At 45.3% G+C, this 16,832-nt stretch overlaps 1 protein-coding gene across 2 annotated transcripts; it reads right to left on the bottom strand.

The window, feature by feature from the left end:
* Positions 1-5,997: 5,997 nt before the first annotated feature.
* LOC115186975 (pollen-specific leucine-rich repeat extensin-like protein 1) lies at positions 5,998-13,586 on the bottom strand. 2 transcript variants are annotated; one of them, XM_029746304.1, is made up of 5 exons: positions 12,976-13,586; positions 12,782-12,836; positions 7,212-7,326; positions 6,903-7,087; positions 5,998-6,456 (listed from the first exon to the last, which is right to left on the bottom strand). In XM_029746304.1, the coding sequence occupies exons 1-4, from the start codon at positions 13,273-13,275 to the stop codon at positions 6,913-6,915; spliced, it is 645 nt and encodes a 214-aa protein (XP_029602164.1). In that variant the 5' UTR covers positions 13,276-13,586; the 3' UTR covers positions 5,998-6,456; positions 6,903-6,912. The 2 variants fall into 2 exon arrangements, with proteins under 2 accessions (XP_029602164.1, XP_029602163.1); XM_029746303.1 differs by having other exon boundaries at positions 6,908-7,087.
* Positions 13,587-16,832: the final 3,246 nt, after the last annotated feature.

Below are 16,832 nucleotides of genomic sequence, written 5' to 3'. Positions count from 1 at the left end.
GCAGCCTCCACAGTTAGGAAGTAGTCCAATCTGTGGGACTGGGATAGGCTGCTATGACCATGGACCACTTCCTATTTGTGGGACTGGGATGGGCTGCTATGACCATGGACCACTTCCTATTTGTGGGACTGGGATGGGCTGCTATGACCATGGACCACTTCCTATTTGTGGGACTGGGATGGGCTGCTATGACCATGGACCACTTCCTATTTGTGGGACTGGGATGGGCTGCTATGGCCATGGACCACTTCCTATTTGTGGGACTGGGATGGGCTGCTATGGCCATGGACCACTTCCTATTTGTGGGACTGGGATGGGCTGCTATGACCATGGACCACTTCCTATTTGTGGGACTGGGATGGGCTGCTATGGCCATGGACCACTTCCTATTTGTGGGACTGGGATGGGCTGCTATGGCCATGGACCACTTCCTATTTGTGGGACTGGGATGGGCTGCTATGGCCATGGACCACTTCCTATTTGTGGGACTGGGATGGGCTGCTATGACCATGGACCACTTCCTATCTGTGGGACTGGGATAGGCTGCTATGGCCATGGACCACTTCCTATTTGTGGGACTGGGATGGGCTGCTATGGCCATGGACCACTTCCTATTTGTGGGACTGGGATAGGCTGCTATGGCCATGGACCACTTCTTATCTGTGGGACTGGGATGGGCTGCTATGGCCATGGACCACTTCCTATTTGTGGGACTGGGATGGGCTGCTATGGCCATGGACCACTTCTTATCTGTGGGACTGGGATGGGCTGCTATGACCATGGACCACTTCCTATCTGTGGGACTGGGATGGGCTGCTATGACCATGGACCACTTCCTATTTGTGAACTGTAAATTGTTGTTTGTTTTGTGGGCGGAGTCTGTTGGCAGCTGCCAAACTGGAGGTGCAAATATTGCGAAAGTGATGATGGATTCCCTACACACATACTCTGACGTCAAACGACATTAACCCTCACACCTCCACAGTTCTCATGTGTTCAATGTTTTCTGTATACACAGCAGACACGGATCTTATCTCATGTAACACTGTGGCAACATTTTACAATCAGTCTTTTCCAGGTTTAACCGTCTTTATTCAAAGTAGATGCAATAGCAAAGACAATATACCGTAATTTCTGGACTATTAAGCGCACCTGAATATAAGCCGCACCCACTGAATTAAAAAAAATATATATATTTTGAACATAAATAAGCCGCACATGTCTATAAGCCGCAGGTGCCTACCAGTACATTGAAACAAATTAACTTTACACAGGCTTTAACGAAACACGGCTTGTAACAAAAATAAATAGGCTTTAACGAAACACGGCTTGTAACAAAAATAAATAGGCTTTAACGAAGCACGGCTTGTAACAAAAATAAATAGGCTTTAACGAAGCACGGCTTGTAACAAAAATAAATAGGCTTTAACGAAACACGGCTTGTAACAAAAAATAAAAAATTTGCAGTAAACAGTAGCCTACCAAGAAAGTCATTGGTCACTATCTTCCTCCTCCTGTGCACTGAAACCACTGAAGTCATCTCCTTCGGTGTCGGAGTTGTTCAAAGCGTGGGAAAAAAGTTGCGGCTTATAGTCCGGAATTTACGGTATATATTTACGGTATATATCTAAGCAGGCTTCTATATAGCCTAATACTACATTACATTGCCTGAATGTTGTCAATTGATTATTTTAATAATGTTAAGAGATATAAAATAGAAATGTTTGTTTCATTTTAATATAGTCGTCCATGCTCGTCTATTCAAAAACTGGATAACTCTTTAGAATAAAGTCAAATAATAGCTCATGAATAACGCATTTTTTAAATGATTTACAAACAATACAAACCATGATTATCTGACTGGACTGGCCTGTTAGTATCCAGGGTCTGTAGATGTGTGCCAGGCTCTGTAGGAATATGTCTGATATTTAGTTGACTTGATTACGCAGGAGAACAACCGAATATCAAACATATCACACAGCCCCTGGCCAAACAGGACCCCATGCAGCCATCCTGTCTTCTGTCTGAAAGGACACAGATATGGGTGGGTTTTTAGGACAGATCATTTGTGTGCCAGTGTTAAGAGTTAGAGAGATGATGAAAAAAGAAGCATCAGGAAAAGGTGAATTTGGACATCAACATGATCAATTTATTTAAAAATAAAAAAACGGTGGTATAAACGGGTTTAAGACATTTGATGTAAGTGCACATTTAACATGTTATTTAGTTTCATAGGCAGAGGACCAGACATGAATGATATCCAGAGTTCCACCTACAGCAAAGTAACAGAGCAGAGGGAAGAGCCCTTTGTGGGGAGGGAGTGAAGGTGGGGTTTGGAGGGACAGACGAAACAGATGAAAGACAGGAAACCAACTGATCCAATACTCCTACAGAGCGAGAGAGAGAGAGAGAGAGTTTTTTACTTACAATGTTATCTATGTCCCAATAGCGTAGTCCTCTTTATCTTGGTCCAGTGTATGTGTGTGTCATATCCATTGCCCCTGTTCTGTGTTGTTGACATGAAGAGCAACAGCTGTTCAATGCATGTCCCATTCACAGTTCTACTCTAGTTACAAAGGTGTTAGGTCTCAGCATGTGGGTGCGTAGGTTTGTGAAGTTTCCGTAAAGTATGTAAGTACAAGTCTATGTCTTTGAAAGTGCTGGGGTATTTGAGAACACGTGTGTGTGTGTAGCTGTGTGGTGTGTAGCTGTGTGTCAGTGTGTGGCGTGGTTGTGATCTGTGTGTGGGAGTTTGTGTGAGTTCCCTGTGGGACGGGGTATATATACACCCCTGTAGATTTGGGGGGCTCCACACACACCCATACATAATTAGGAGTGTATTGATTGCTGTGGCCTAGGGCCCTTCCTCCCTGCATTAGCTGGATCAATACATCAGACTTTCATCCAGCTGTGAGTTCACACACTCACACACCCACATGGTCATAGACTAAAGTCAATTAACTCCATGTTTGAATATGTGTTCTTAGCTGTAACTATGGCTATAACGTCACTGTAACTATGGCTAGAATGTCACATACAGCTTATAAGTGGACTATCTTTGTGAGTTTAGTAGATAGGAAAGTTGTTTGGATTGATTGTTGCTCCCTCCAGCAGTGGCCCTGTGGTGGGCCTACTGTGGATGGATGTACTGTAGACAAGATATAAATAACCTGTGTTTTCTCCTTACAGCCTTTTTCTTTATTTTCAACCACCCCATGTCATCAAGGAGCTCTGGTTGTCACGGTGACCTTTGGTTGTCAAGGTGAACCTAGTCGTCATGTTGACCTTAGTCATCGAGGTGACCTCTGGTTGTCAATGGAACCCCATGGTGGCTTGTGATGTCATCTGGTGAGATTCTGACGTGTGTCTGTGTATCTCACACTGAATGCAGGTCAAGGGTCATCATGATGGGTGAAGGGCTCAATGAGAGCAGAGCAACACTTCTCTGGGTGGTATGAACCCACACCTTTAGGGGTAGAATGAGGGAAAATCAACCAGTTCAACAAGGGGTTTGGTGTTGTGTTGTGTGAGGGGATTCACAGTCTTATTTCACAAACATCCAAATACTCTGCTTACTTCCCTTCTTTCAATCATGAGCCTGCCTCAGATGTGCAATCTACTGGGTTCCTGTAGGACAAAAAGGGTACAAAGGATATTATAAAGTAAATATGAACAACAGAAAATCTGACTGTTTTCCAGCAAAACGGACCAACAGAGGGGTTATTAAAAAAATAATTATATGAGGCTCCAACTACATATACTTAAAGTTATACATTGTAAAACATTTTATCATACATTTACAATACAATTTAAAGTGTAAATGAAGTCTGGTTCAGTTTTGCAGCATGATTAAGTCTAATAGCAACGATTCTATTTATCTGTTGAGGATTTGTCATCTGTTAATTTCTAATACTATTTATCCTGTACTGTTAGAACATGTAGTACTTTCATATTAAACTGAATGACTAACAATCATTTAACGTCATGACTACCACCTTACATCATATCAATTGTCCACTTCCTCATTGCTTCGATTAAGGACAGATATTAGGCATATCAGGACATACTATATGTATTAGTGATGTTAGTGGGATGTTGGGCAGAGGTCCACTCCCCCGTCCTATCCCTCCCTCCTGCCCCTTTCCCCACTCTCCCTGTCCTACAGTTGCCGGGCGGTAACAGTGACCTTGTGAGTTTGCTGGAGCGGAATGATAGCTCCCTAATTGGCTAGGCCTAATTTAAGCCTGAAGGGAGCATTGTCATCTGTGGAGGGAGGTAGCGGGAGGGAGGTAGGGGGGAATAGAAAGAGAGAAGGGGGAGGCAGAGGGGAAGAGATAGGAGGGAGAAAGGGGGAGACATTAAATGGATAGGAGAGGGAGAGCAAGGTAAAGATAAAAGGACAGAGAGTGAACGGGATGGAGTGACAGAAAGACAGAGGTCTCCACAGTATATTGTATGAAAAAAAATAAGGACAATTATTTTATTTTATACCAATACAATTGCACAGAGAACAACATTTAATTATCAAAAAGACACGTGTCTAAATTATTGGCACCATCAAATATTCTTACATTTTATTTTATCCGAATTAACATTTTTCTTTTTTAAGTTGATCTCAGTTTAAGGAACTGAATTGTGGCTTTCCATTGCTTCCTGTTTCACTGGGGCATAAAAATGAGGTAACACGCATGTAAAATCCCTCCGTCATTCATCACCATGGGGAAAGGCAAAGCACTCACAAATAAGAAGAGACATGGTTGTTGACTTTCATAAAATCAGACAGTGTGTACGATTTTCTTTCTGAAAAACCAAATATACCACCTAACATTAAGGCAACAATTTAGAAGTTTAAAACCACTGGAACAGTGGTAAACTTGCCTGGTATCGGATGCAAGTATATCTTGTCCCCAGTGGTGTAGTGGTAAAATTGCAAAACTTGGTCGCATCTTCGGGTCACCAAATCTACAACAAGACGCCACCTCCATGCCAGTTAGCTATTTGGAAGGGCTTCAGTAAAAAGCCTTTACTGAGAGCAACCAGCATATGGAAACGCCTAGAGTTTACTAAACGGCATTGGCACTTTGACTGGAACAAGAAATAGAGCTCTTTGGCCATGCACACCAGTGTTGGGTTTGGTGTCAAAAGAAGAATGCATATGCAGAAAATAACCTCATACCTACTGTAAAATATGGTGGCGGATCTTTGATGTTAAAAGGCTGTTTTGCTTCCACTTGTCCTGGGGCCCTTGTTAAGGTCAACAGCATCCTGAACTCTACCAAGTAGTACAAAAATATTTTTGACAAAAAGGCTGACTTGGCCGCAAGTGGATCTTCCAGCCAGACAATGACCCCAAGCAAACATCAAAAATCCACAAATAAATGCTTAATTGACCACAAAAATCAACATTTTGCAATGGCCATCTTAGTCTCCGGACTAAAAAAACCTGTGGTTTGAACTGAAGAGGCCAGTCCATAAGCGCAGGCCAACAGATATCAGGGATCTGGAAAGATTCTGTATGGAGGAATGGTCTAAGATCCTTCAATCTCATAAAACATTATAGAAAAAGGCTCAGAGACATTATACTGGCTAGGTGTGGGTACACAAAGCATTGAAAGCAGGTGTGATAATAACTTTGAGATGAAAAAAAATAAATCCTTGTTCAACAAAATATTTTTCTCTGAGCAATTGTATTACTATAAATATTTTATTTATTTGAGCATACAATATACAATAGCTCAATATTTGTATTTATTATATAGTACTTTTTGCTCATCATTATCAAGGGTGCCAATACATTTGAGGTGACATCATTCTATATGAGTTATACATCATTGTGATACTCTAACAGATCTCCAGCAGCTGTTATTAGTTATTTGCCTTAAAATGTTTAAAGATGGAGGGAATCAGAACATACAGTAAACAATGCCAATATTTGTGCTCACATTAAATATGAAATGGTTCTGTATCAATAGTTAAAATCCACATTCACACATTCAAAACTTTCCTTTAGGGTTAAGCTTTATTACATCAGAATCAGAATAACAGAAATAACAGTTTAATCCACGACTTTTGATTGGTCAATGCTATGGTCGCCACCACTGCATAATACCGTCACCGGGGTAACAGAGTGAGTATGATGAGGAGTGACAGAGAGAGGCTATGGACTTTCCGATTGGTCGATACTGGTGGCACATACACATTTGTTCTAATCCCACACACAAACACCCCCCGAGGGAGGGTCATACTGAGAGAGAGGAATGGACAAGGTTAACAAAAACTATTCAATATCCACTCATGTTAGATGGCAGTTAATAGACACTCTAAAGTAGCATGAAGGACAACTTCTGACGAGTTTAAAAAGAAACAGAAATGTCCTGCAGAAGGTCTCCATTTTTCATCCGCCTTCCTAGTCTTTTCTTTGAATCCATGTTTCTCTTCTCGTTCTCGTCGCCCACCCTAAAAACAAACAAAGGTCAAAATGAAAGAGTCAGTCATCCTTCACACAATAAAGGCAAATACAACCAACATCCTGATAGACAGATGAGACATTGTTCCAGAGAAGACAGATCACACATCTGTCATGCACACACACACACCTCTGTCAACAATGATAGATGGGGATTATAACTAGGACATCATAAAGCTGGTTAACATCATACTGACACTCCAGTCAACTCTAATACAGTCCCAGACAGCAAGACTCAAAAGATAGTATTTCAGTCAAATACAGTGTCACTATCCTTTTTAATGATAGAAGCCTTTTTTTATGATGGTGTTTTTGAGTCTTATCTGGCATTTCTACATAATAACATGCATCTTCACTGCTATAAGCTGTTTCCTAATACTATCAAGACAATACCAATCAGTGGAATGCTAACAGAAAAAGACAGAACAAAAGATACTCAGCTCTGCTCATCTCATCTTTGGGGCCTCAGGTTTGGGTTCTTCTGGTTTGGGGGCAGCCTCTTGTTTAGGGGCTTCTTTAGGAGAATCAGGTTTGGGAGCATCTGGTTTGGATTCTTCTGCTTTGGGGGCATCTGGTTTTGGAGCGGCCTCTTGTTTAGGCGGTTCATCCCCACACAGTTTCCTTTGGGAGTCAGAGACAGAGCTAATGTGTGCAAGTGTCCATATACCTGTGGTGTACAGGTATACATACAGATGGACATGTATAGAGGTGTTCCATGTTCAAAGCTCTAGTCCCAGTCTCTTACCTTCCCTCTACAGAGTCCTTCTTCACAAAGAGACACACTTCGCTGTGCTGCTCTACCTGCTGTTTGAGAGACGTCACCTCTGCTACCCAGGCAGCCTTTTGCTTCTCAAACTCAGCTACAGGACAGAACAGGGGGTTAGATGCTACAGGACAGAACAGGGGGTTAGATGCTACAGGACAGAACAGGGGGTTAGATGCTACAGGACAGAACAGGGGGTTAGATGCTACAGGACAGAACAGGGGGTTAGATGCTACAGGACAGAACAGGGGGTTAGAGGCTACAGGACAGAACAGGGGGTTAGATGCTACAGGACAGAACAGGGGTTAGATGCTACAGGACAGAACAGGGGGTTAGATGCTACAGGACAGAACAGGGGGTTAGATGCTACAGGACAGAACAGGGGGTTAGATGCTACAGGACAGAACAGGGGGTTAGATGCTACAGGACAGAACAGGGGGTTAGATGCTACAGGACAGAACAGGGGGTTAGATGCTACAGGACAGAACAGGGGGTTAGATGCTACAGGACAGAACAGGGGGTTAGATGCTACAGGACAGAACAGGGGGTTAGATGCTACAGGACAGAACAGGGGGTTAGATGCTACAGGACAGAACAGGGGGTTAGATGCTACAGGACAGAAACAGGGGGTTAGATGCTACAGGACAGAACAGGGGGTTAGATGCTACAGGACAGAACAGGGGGTTAGATGCTACAGGACAGAACAGGGGGTTAGATGCTACAGGACAGAACAGGGGGTTAGATGCTACAGGACAGAACAGGGGGTTAGATGCTACAGGACAGAACAGGGGGTTAGATGCTACAGGACAGAACAGGGGGTTAGATGCTACAGGACAGAACAGGGGGTTAGATGCTACAGGACAGAACAGGGGGTTAGATGCTACAGGACACAACAGGGGGTTAGATGCTACAGGACACAACAGGGGGTTAGATGCTACAGGACAGAACAGGGGGTTAGATGCTACAGGACAGAACAGGGGGTTAGATGCTACAGGACAGAACAGGGGGTTAGATGCTACAGGACAGAACAGGGGGTTAGATGCTACAGGACACAACAGGGGGTTAGATGCTACAGGACAGAACAGGGGGTTAGATGCTACAGGACAGAACAGGGGGTTAGATGCTACAGGACACAACAGGGGGTTAGATGCTACAGGACAGAACAGGGGGTTAGATGCTACAGGACAGAACAGGGGGTTAGATGCTACAGGACAGAACAGGGGGTTAGATGCTACAGGACAGAACAGGGGGTTAGATGCTACAGGACAGAACAGGGGGTTAGATGCTACAGGACAGAACAGGGGGTTAGATGCTACAGGACAGAACAGGGGGTTAGATGCTACAGGACAGAACAGGGGGTTAGATGCTACAGGACACAACAGGGGGTTAGATGCTACAGGACAGAACAGGGGGTTAGATGCTACAGGACAGAACAGGGGGTTAGATGCTACAGGACACAACAGGGGGTTAGATGCTACAGGACAGAACAGGGGGTTAGATGCTACAGGACAGAACAGGGGGTTAGATGCTACAGGACAGAACAGGGGGTTAGATGCTACAGGACACAACAGGGGGTTAGATGCTACAGGACACAACAGGGGGTTAGATGCTACAGGACACAACAGGGGGTTAGATGCTACAGGACAGAACAGGGGGTTAGATGCTACAGGACACAACAGGGGGTTAGATGCTACAGGACACAACAGGGGGTTAGATGCTACAGGACAGAACAGGGGGTTAGATGCTACAGGACAGAACAGGGGGTTAGATGCTACAGGACAGAACAGGGGGTTAGATGCTACAGGACAGAACAGGGGGTTAGATGCTACAGGACAGAACAGGGGGTTAGATGCTACAGGACAGAACAGGGGGTTAGATGCTACAGGACAGAACAGGGGGTTAGATGCTACAGGACAGAACAGGGGGTTAGATGCTACAGGACAGAACAGGGGGTTAGATGCTACAGGACAGAACAGGGGGTTAGATGCTACAGGACAGAACAGGGGGTTAGATGCTACAGGACAGAACAGGGGGTTAGATGCTACAGGACAGAACAGGGGGTTAGATGCTACAGGACAGAACAGGGGGTTAGATGCTACAGGACAGAACAGGGGGTTAGATGCTACAGGACAGAACAGGGGGTTAGAGGCTACAGGACAGAACAGGGGGTTAGATGCTACAGGACAGAACAGGGGGTTAGATGCTACAGGACAGAACAGGGGGTTAGATGCTACAGGACAGAACAGGGGGTTAGATGCTACAGGACAGAACAGGGGGTTAGATGCTACAGGACAGAACAGGGGGTTAGATGCTACAGGACAGAACAGGGGGTTAGATGCTACAGGACAGAACAGGGGGTTAGATGCTACAGGACAGAACAGGGGGTTAGATGCTACAGGACAGAACAGGGGGTTAGATGCTACAGGACAGAACAGGGGGTTAGATGCTACAGGACAGAACAGGGGGTTAGATGCTACAGGACAGAACAGGGGGTTAGATGCTACAGGACAGAACAGGGGGTTAGATGCTACAGGACAGAACAGGGGGTTAGATGCTACAGGACAGAACAGGGGGTTAGATGCTACAGGACAGAACAGGGGGTTAGAGGCTACAGGACAGAACAGGGGGTTAGATGATGCTACAGGACAGAACAGGGGGTTAGATGCTACAGGACAGAACAGGGGGTTAGATGCTACAGGACAGAACAGGGGGTTAGATGCTACAGGACAGAACAGGGGGTTAGATGCTACAGGACAGAACAGGGGGTTAGATGCTACAGGACAGAACAGGGGGTTAGATGCTACAGGACAGAACAGGGGGTTAGATGCTACAGGACAGAACAGGGGGTTAGATGCTACAGGACAGAACAGGGGGTTAGATGCTACAGGACAGAACAGGGGGTTAGATGCTACAGGACAGAACAGGGGGTTAGATGCTACAGGACAGAACAGGGGGTTAGATGCTACAGGACAGAACAGGGGGTTAGATGCTACAGGACAGAACAGGGGGTTAGATGCTACAGGACAGAACAGGGGGTTTAGATGCTACAGGACAGAACAGGGGGTTAGATGCTACAGGACAGAACAGGGGGTTAGATGCTACAGGACAGAACAGGGGGTTAGATGCTACAGGACAGAACAGGGGGTTAGATGCTACAGGACAGAACAGGGGGTTAGATGCTACAGGACAGAACAGGGGGTTAGATGCTACAGGACAGAACAGGGGGTTAGATGCTACAGGACAGAACAGGGGGTTAGATGCTACAGGACAGAACAGGGGGTTAGATGCTACAGGACAGAACAGGGGGTTAGATGCTACAGGACAGAACAGGGGGTTAGATGCTACAGGACAGAACAGGGGGTTAGATGCTACAGGACAGAACAGGGGGTTAGATGCTACAGGACAGAACAGGGGGTTAGATGCTACAGGACAGAACAGGGGGTTAGATGCTACAGGACAGAACAGGGGGTTAGATGCTACAGGACAGAACAGGGGGTTAGATGCTACAGGACAGAACAGGGGGTTAGATGCTACAGGACAGAACAGGGGGTTAGATGCTACAGGACAGAACAGGGGGTTAGATGCTACAGGACAGAACAGGGGGTTAGATGCTACAGGACAGAACAGGGGGTTAGATGCTACAGGACAGAACAGGGGGTTAGATGCTACAGGACAGAACAGGGGGTTAGATGCTACAGGACAGAACAGGGGGTTAGATGCTACAGGACAGAACAGGGGGTTAGATGCTACAGGACAGAACAGGGGGTTAGATGCTACAGGACAGAACAGGGGGTTAGATGCTACAGGACAGAACAGGGGGTTAGATGCTACAGGACAGAACAGGGGGTTAGATGCTACAGGACAGAACAGGGGGTTAGATGCTACAGGACAGAACAGGGGGTTAGATGCTACAGGACACAACATGGGGTTAGATGCTACAGGACAGAACAGGGGGTTAGATGCTACAGGACAGAACAGGGGGTTAGATGCTACAGGACAGAACAGGGGGTTAGATGCTACAGGACAGAACAGGGGGTTAGATGCTACAGGACACAGCATGGGGTTAGATGCTACAGGACAGAACAGGGGGTTAGATGCTACAGGACAGAACAGGGGGTTAGATGCTACAGGACAGAACAGGGGGTTAGATGCTACAGGACAGAACAGGGGGTTAGATGCTACAGGACAGAACAGGGGGTTAGATGCTACAGGACAGAACAGGGGGTTAGATGCTACAGGACAGAACAGGGGGTTAGATGCTACAGGACAGAACAGGGGGTTAGATGCTACAGGACAGAACAGGGGGTTAGATGCTACAGGACACAACATGGGGTTAGATGCTACAGGACAGAACAGGGGGTTAGATGCTACAGGACAGAACAGGGGGTTAGATGCTACAGGACAGAACAGGGGGTTAGATGCTACAGGACAGAACAGGGGGTTAGATGCTACAGGACACAACATGGGGTTAGATGCTACAGGACAGAACAGGGGGTTAGATGCTACAGGACAGAACAGGGGGTTAGATGCTACAGGACAGAACAGGGGGTTAGATGCTACAGGACAGAACAGGGGGTTAGATGCTACAGGACAGAACAGGGGGTTAGATGCTACAGGACAGAACAGGGGGTTAGATGCTACAGGACACAACATGGGGCTAGAGGCTACAGGACACAACATGGGGCTAGAGGCTACAGGACACAACATGGGGCTAGAGGCTACAGGACACAACATGGAGCTAGAGGCTACAGGACAGAGACACAACATGGAGCTAGAGGCTACAGGACAGAGACACAACATGGAGCTAGAGGCTAAAGGACAGAGACACAACATGGAGCTAGAGGCTAAAGGACAGAGACACAACATGGAGCTAGAGGCTAAAGGACAGAGACACAACATGGAGCTAGAGGCTACAGGACAGAGACACAACATGGAGCTAGAGGCTACAGGACAGAGACACAACATGGAGCTAGAGGCTACAGGACAGAGACACAACATGGAGCTAGAGGCTACAGGACAGAGACACAACATGGAGCTAGAGGCTACAGGACAGAGACACAACATGGAGCTAGAGGCTAAAGGACAGAGATAGGGGGATACTAAAAGACACGTTAGTGAATAAAACATATTCAATAAGACCCGTCGCATATACAGAATACTACTAATACTTCTCTTAAACCTAGCGACCTGCAATGAGCCTATTCCACCACAAGATGTCTCTTTCATCCACCAAAATATTTAGAAGAGAAAAAGCTTGCACCTAGAACTGGTCACGGACCTGTTTTAAACCTGTTTTATGTTATAGTTCACTGTGAAAGGGAAGGGGAGACCTAGTTAGTTGCACAACTGAATGCATTCAACAGAAATGTGTCTTCTGCATTTAACCCAACCCTCTGAATCAGAGGTGCGGGGAGCTGTCTTAATCGACGTCCACTTCATTGAGGAGCAGTGAACTATCATACATGTTATCATAGTCGTACCAGGAATAAGGCGAATATCCTTTCAGAACAGTGTTGATGTAACCATAGAGTTTCGGGTGTTTAAACACTCACTTTTGGAGTTACTGTTCTCTGCCTCAACGGCCCCCACCTCATCAGCGACATGTTTCTGTGACAGGAGAGAGAACACACACACACACACACACACACACACACACACACACACACACACACACACACACACACACACACAGAGAGGAAATCAATTGTGTACACTCTAAACCCCAGACATACCCCTCCTTCCTTACCTTTTCTCCCTGGCATGCCTCCAGTTCACTCTTCTTCTTGGCCTCTGCAGCCTGCAGTGGGGGGAGTTCTGACCCCAGAGTATCCACCTGAGCCTTAGTCTTGTCCAGCAGGTTGTGGGCTCTGATTACCTCGTGTTGGTACTCTCCCAGTACGTCTCTGGTCACACGCAGTTTCATAGTCTCGAACGATACATGTTTCTGCTCCTTCACCTCTTCTTTCCGCCGCACGTTTATCAGTCCCAGTAGAGCTACGCTAGTCAGCAGAGACACCCCCACCAACACACCCTGCGTCTTCATCATGCCGTGAAGTTTGACCAAGGATCAGTCGTTTTCGTTGGTCCCTGTCGACTGCTCGGCAGAAGTGTTGACGACGTCCTAGCAGGCTTACAGCGGAAGTACCAATGGAGTGTGAAAGGACAGGTGGACGCCCACTGTACTTGAGCTGAGTCCGTACTTCAGTTGTCAGGTGAAACGGAAGTCAGGTTGAATATACAATATCCACTATATCCTTAAAAAACAGAAACATCTGCTTCTGTTGACTCCGAAGAGAGCGCACTTCTTCTAATTCTTTTTTCTTTTGGAGAGCGCTTCACCAAAACCATCCCCGTGCCCGCCCACCTGTCACGGTCCATGCTATCTGGGATCCTTGGGACGGGCCTACCTCCCTTTGAAGTTGACATTTAAAATGGTTAATAATGCTTTAAGTTAGGTAAGGATATGGTTAAGGTTAGGATTTAGGGTATGGACGTCCCAAGGCTCCCAGATAGCACTAGTATACCTGGCACTGCTACGCGGAAGTAAGTGGAGGAACGCAAAATGGTCATCAGCGCTTCGGAATCAAGGGAATATAAACTTAAAAAGGTAACGTGATAATACTGTATAACATGTGCAACTCGAATTAGGAATGATATCATAATTTGTTATAACACGCCCTAGCCTATAGGCTACGGCTACCTTTGATTTAGTTCTAGTATAAACATTTAGTCATGACTAACCTATACAGCTCTGCCAGTTTGATGTAAGGCCACACTAGCTATGTTTCCAGTAACTTGTCAAGTAAACTAGGAATTTACAGGAAAACAAAAAGCAGAGCAAAATCATTGGTAAAGTCAATAAAAAAATCGTATCTGGTGTATTACCTTACCAATAAGTTATATACAGTAGATGACTTACATGGGGCGCTGTGTTGAAGCCACCTGCGCCTCCATCTTGGAACTCCCCCGCCGTTGTAAAAAATATTTAAGGAAATATAGAAATGTACCAAGCTAAGGACCCTGGGACTAAACACCTCCCTCTGCAACTGGATCCTGGACTTCCTTACAGGGTGCATGATTATTGATGAATTGGAGAAGAAAAAAAAGTAATCTATATTAGAATAAGGCTGTAACGTAACAAAATTTGGAAAAAGTCAAGGGGTCTGAATACTTTCCGAATGCACTGTATATTTTCAGTTTGTGAGTGTGTGATATGCGGGTTGGAGACATGTTTATTTTGACATAATAAAGAACAACTTTTATAAACAATGTTTAGAGCGCTTGCTGTTGCATTGAGCCTTGCTATTGGAAAACCACATCAGTGTCCATCTTTCGGCTGTCGCAGATGCACCTCCCCCAACCTCACTCCTCGACTTTTGTCTACAGTCGGTTGCTTTCGCCATCCACCTCAAATGATCCCAATGTCTTACTGGCCTCTTGGAGACAGGCCCTTTATATCCTAATCAGACAGCACCAGAGTAAACACCAGCCTCTTGGAGACAGGCCCTTTATATCCTAATCAGACAGCACCAGAGTAAACACCAGCCTCTTGGAGACAGGCCCTTTATATCCTAATCAGACAGCACCAGAGTAAACACCAGCCTCTTGGAGACAGGCCCTTTATATCCTAATCAGACAGCACCAGAGTAAACACCAGCCTCTTGGAGACAGGCCCTTTATATCCTAATCAGACAGCACCAGAGTAAACACCAGCCTCTTAGAGACAGGCCCTTTATATCCTAATCAGACAGCACCAGAGTAAACAGGAGCCCGTGAGGCTGGTAGGAAGTCAAAACAAAAGGCTGCTACTTTGCCAGCTGCTACAGAATCATACAGTGTTTACACAATGTCATCAATACAATATGAATAATCAGTGTGTCCTCGGTCCTTGTACATCCAGTCTGGCGTTAATCACTATCAACAGATATGAGATTAATCCATAACATTCAGTATCAAGTCTAGTGACCATCAACCCGCACCTTGAGTGTCACAAACACTGGAAATCATGTGCTTTACAGAAGGAACATAATATCTACTAATATGCTAAACATTGTGTTAATCACTCTAAACTGAATATGAACTTTAATGATCTTAAATCTCCCCATTGCACAAACTGCACCCTAAATGATGACTTACTACATGAAACAATTTCATAATCTCTGGTTGTCTGTGTACCCTCTAAGAGGAAGAGGGAGGAGAAATTAAATGCAAATGAAAGAGATAGATAAACAATAGAGAGAGAGCATATCTGTTAGTAATAAAACGTGACCTCTGAAACAGAAGGTGAGAGAGCAAGAGAGGAAGGGAGAGAGAGAGAGAAGTGGGAGGGAGATAAAAGCGGTGGGGGTGTGGTAGTTAAACAAGGAAGTCGATTTCGCTTTGTCTACCAAACATTCCGCCTAGCAGGAAGATCCTGTTACAGGTGGACAGACTGCCATCAGCAACCAGAGGGAGGGAATGTGAACACACACTCTCCAACACACACAGGCTGACTACGGAGATGGTTGAGGAGTGATCGATCAAGACAGCAGCCAAGAAAGACAAACTGGACCTGACTTGAGCCTCATCTCTCTCTCTCTCTCTCTCTCTTCCTCTGCCCCCTTCCTTCTCTCTGTCCTGTCCCAGCAGTATGCGGGCTGTTTCTGCGCTAGTGTTCCTGGCCGTGGGTGTGATGGTGGTGTTGATGTACCAGGCGGTCCACCAGGAGCTGACTCTGCGGGGTCTTAAAGCCCGCGCTCTGGAGAGCTCCTCTCAGGTCAAGCAGAAGGAGAACGACATCGTCCAGGTCAAGATGAAGATCCAGAAGCTGAATGGTGAGCTGGAGCCCATCAACACCAAGAGAACTGAGCTGACTAAGAAGAAGGAGGAGTCTGCTAAAGGCACAGGCGAGGCGGACAAGAGTCTAAAGACCTGTCAAACAGAGAAGGTAATTTTATTTTCCGTAGATTCATTAGTACTCCTAACCCTCATGTAAGGGCCCTGTATTCACCGATCACCATCAAATCAAAAAAAATTGTCACATGCGCCGAATACAACAGGTGTAGTAGACCTTACCGTGAAATGCTTACCTACAAGCCCTAACCAACAATGCAGTTCAAGAAATAGAGTTAAGAAAATATTTACTAAATAAACACAAGTAAAAATGTTTTATCAAAAGTAACACAAGAAAATTACATAACAATAACGAGGCTATATACAGGTTGTACCGGTACCAAGTCAATGGGCGGGGGTACAGGTTAGTCAAGGTAATTCGTACATTTTTACATGTAGAGGTGTATGTCAGGTGAGGTGTGTTAATGTTTTGTGTTTCATACTAGAGGGCAACTTGATCTGATTACCACATCACCACATCATTCACCACTGTGGCAGATTACACACACTAGAAGGTAAACTGACAAGGGATATATTACAGTGCCTTCAGAAACTATTCACACTCCTTCACTTTTTGTTGTTTTACAACCTGAAGTTAAAATGGATTAAATTGAGATTTTGTGTCACTGATCTACACACAATACCTCAAAATGTCAAAGTGGTATTATGTGTTCTGAAATTGTAAAAAAAAATATAAAAAATGAAAAACTGAAATGTCTCGAGTCAATAAGT

This window comes from Salmo trutta, chromosome 3 (genome assembly GCF_901001165.1).
Source record: "Salmo trutta chromosome 3, fSalTru1.1, whole genome shotgun sequence".
Classification (NCBI taxonomy): domain Eukaryota; kingdom Metazoa; phylum Chordata; class Actinopteri; order Salmoniformes; family Salmonidae; genus Salmo; species Salmo trutta.
Note: the sequence above shows the minus strand (reverse complement) of the source record. Positions and strands in the feature narration are given on the sequence as shown.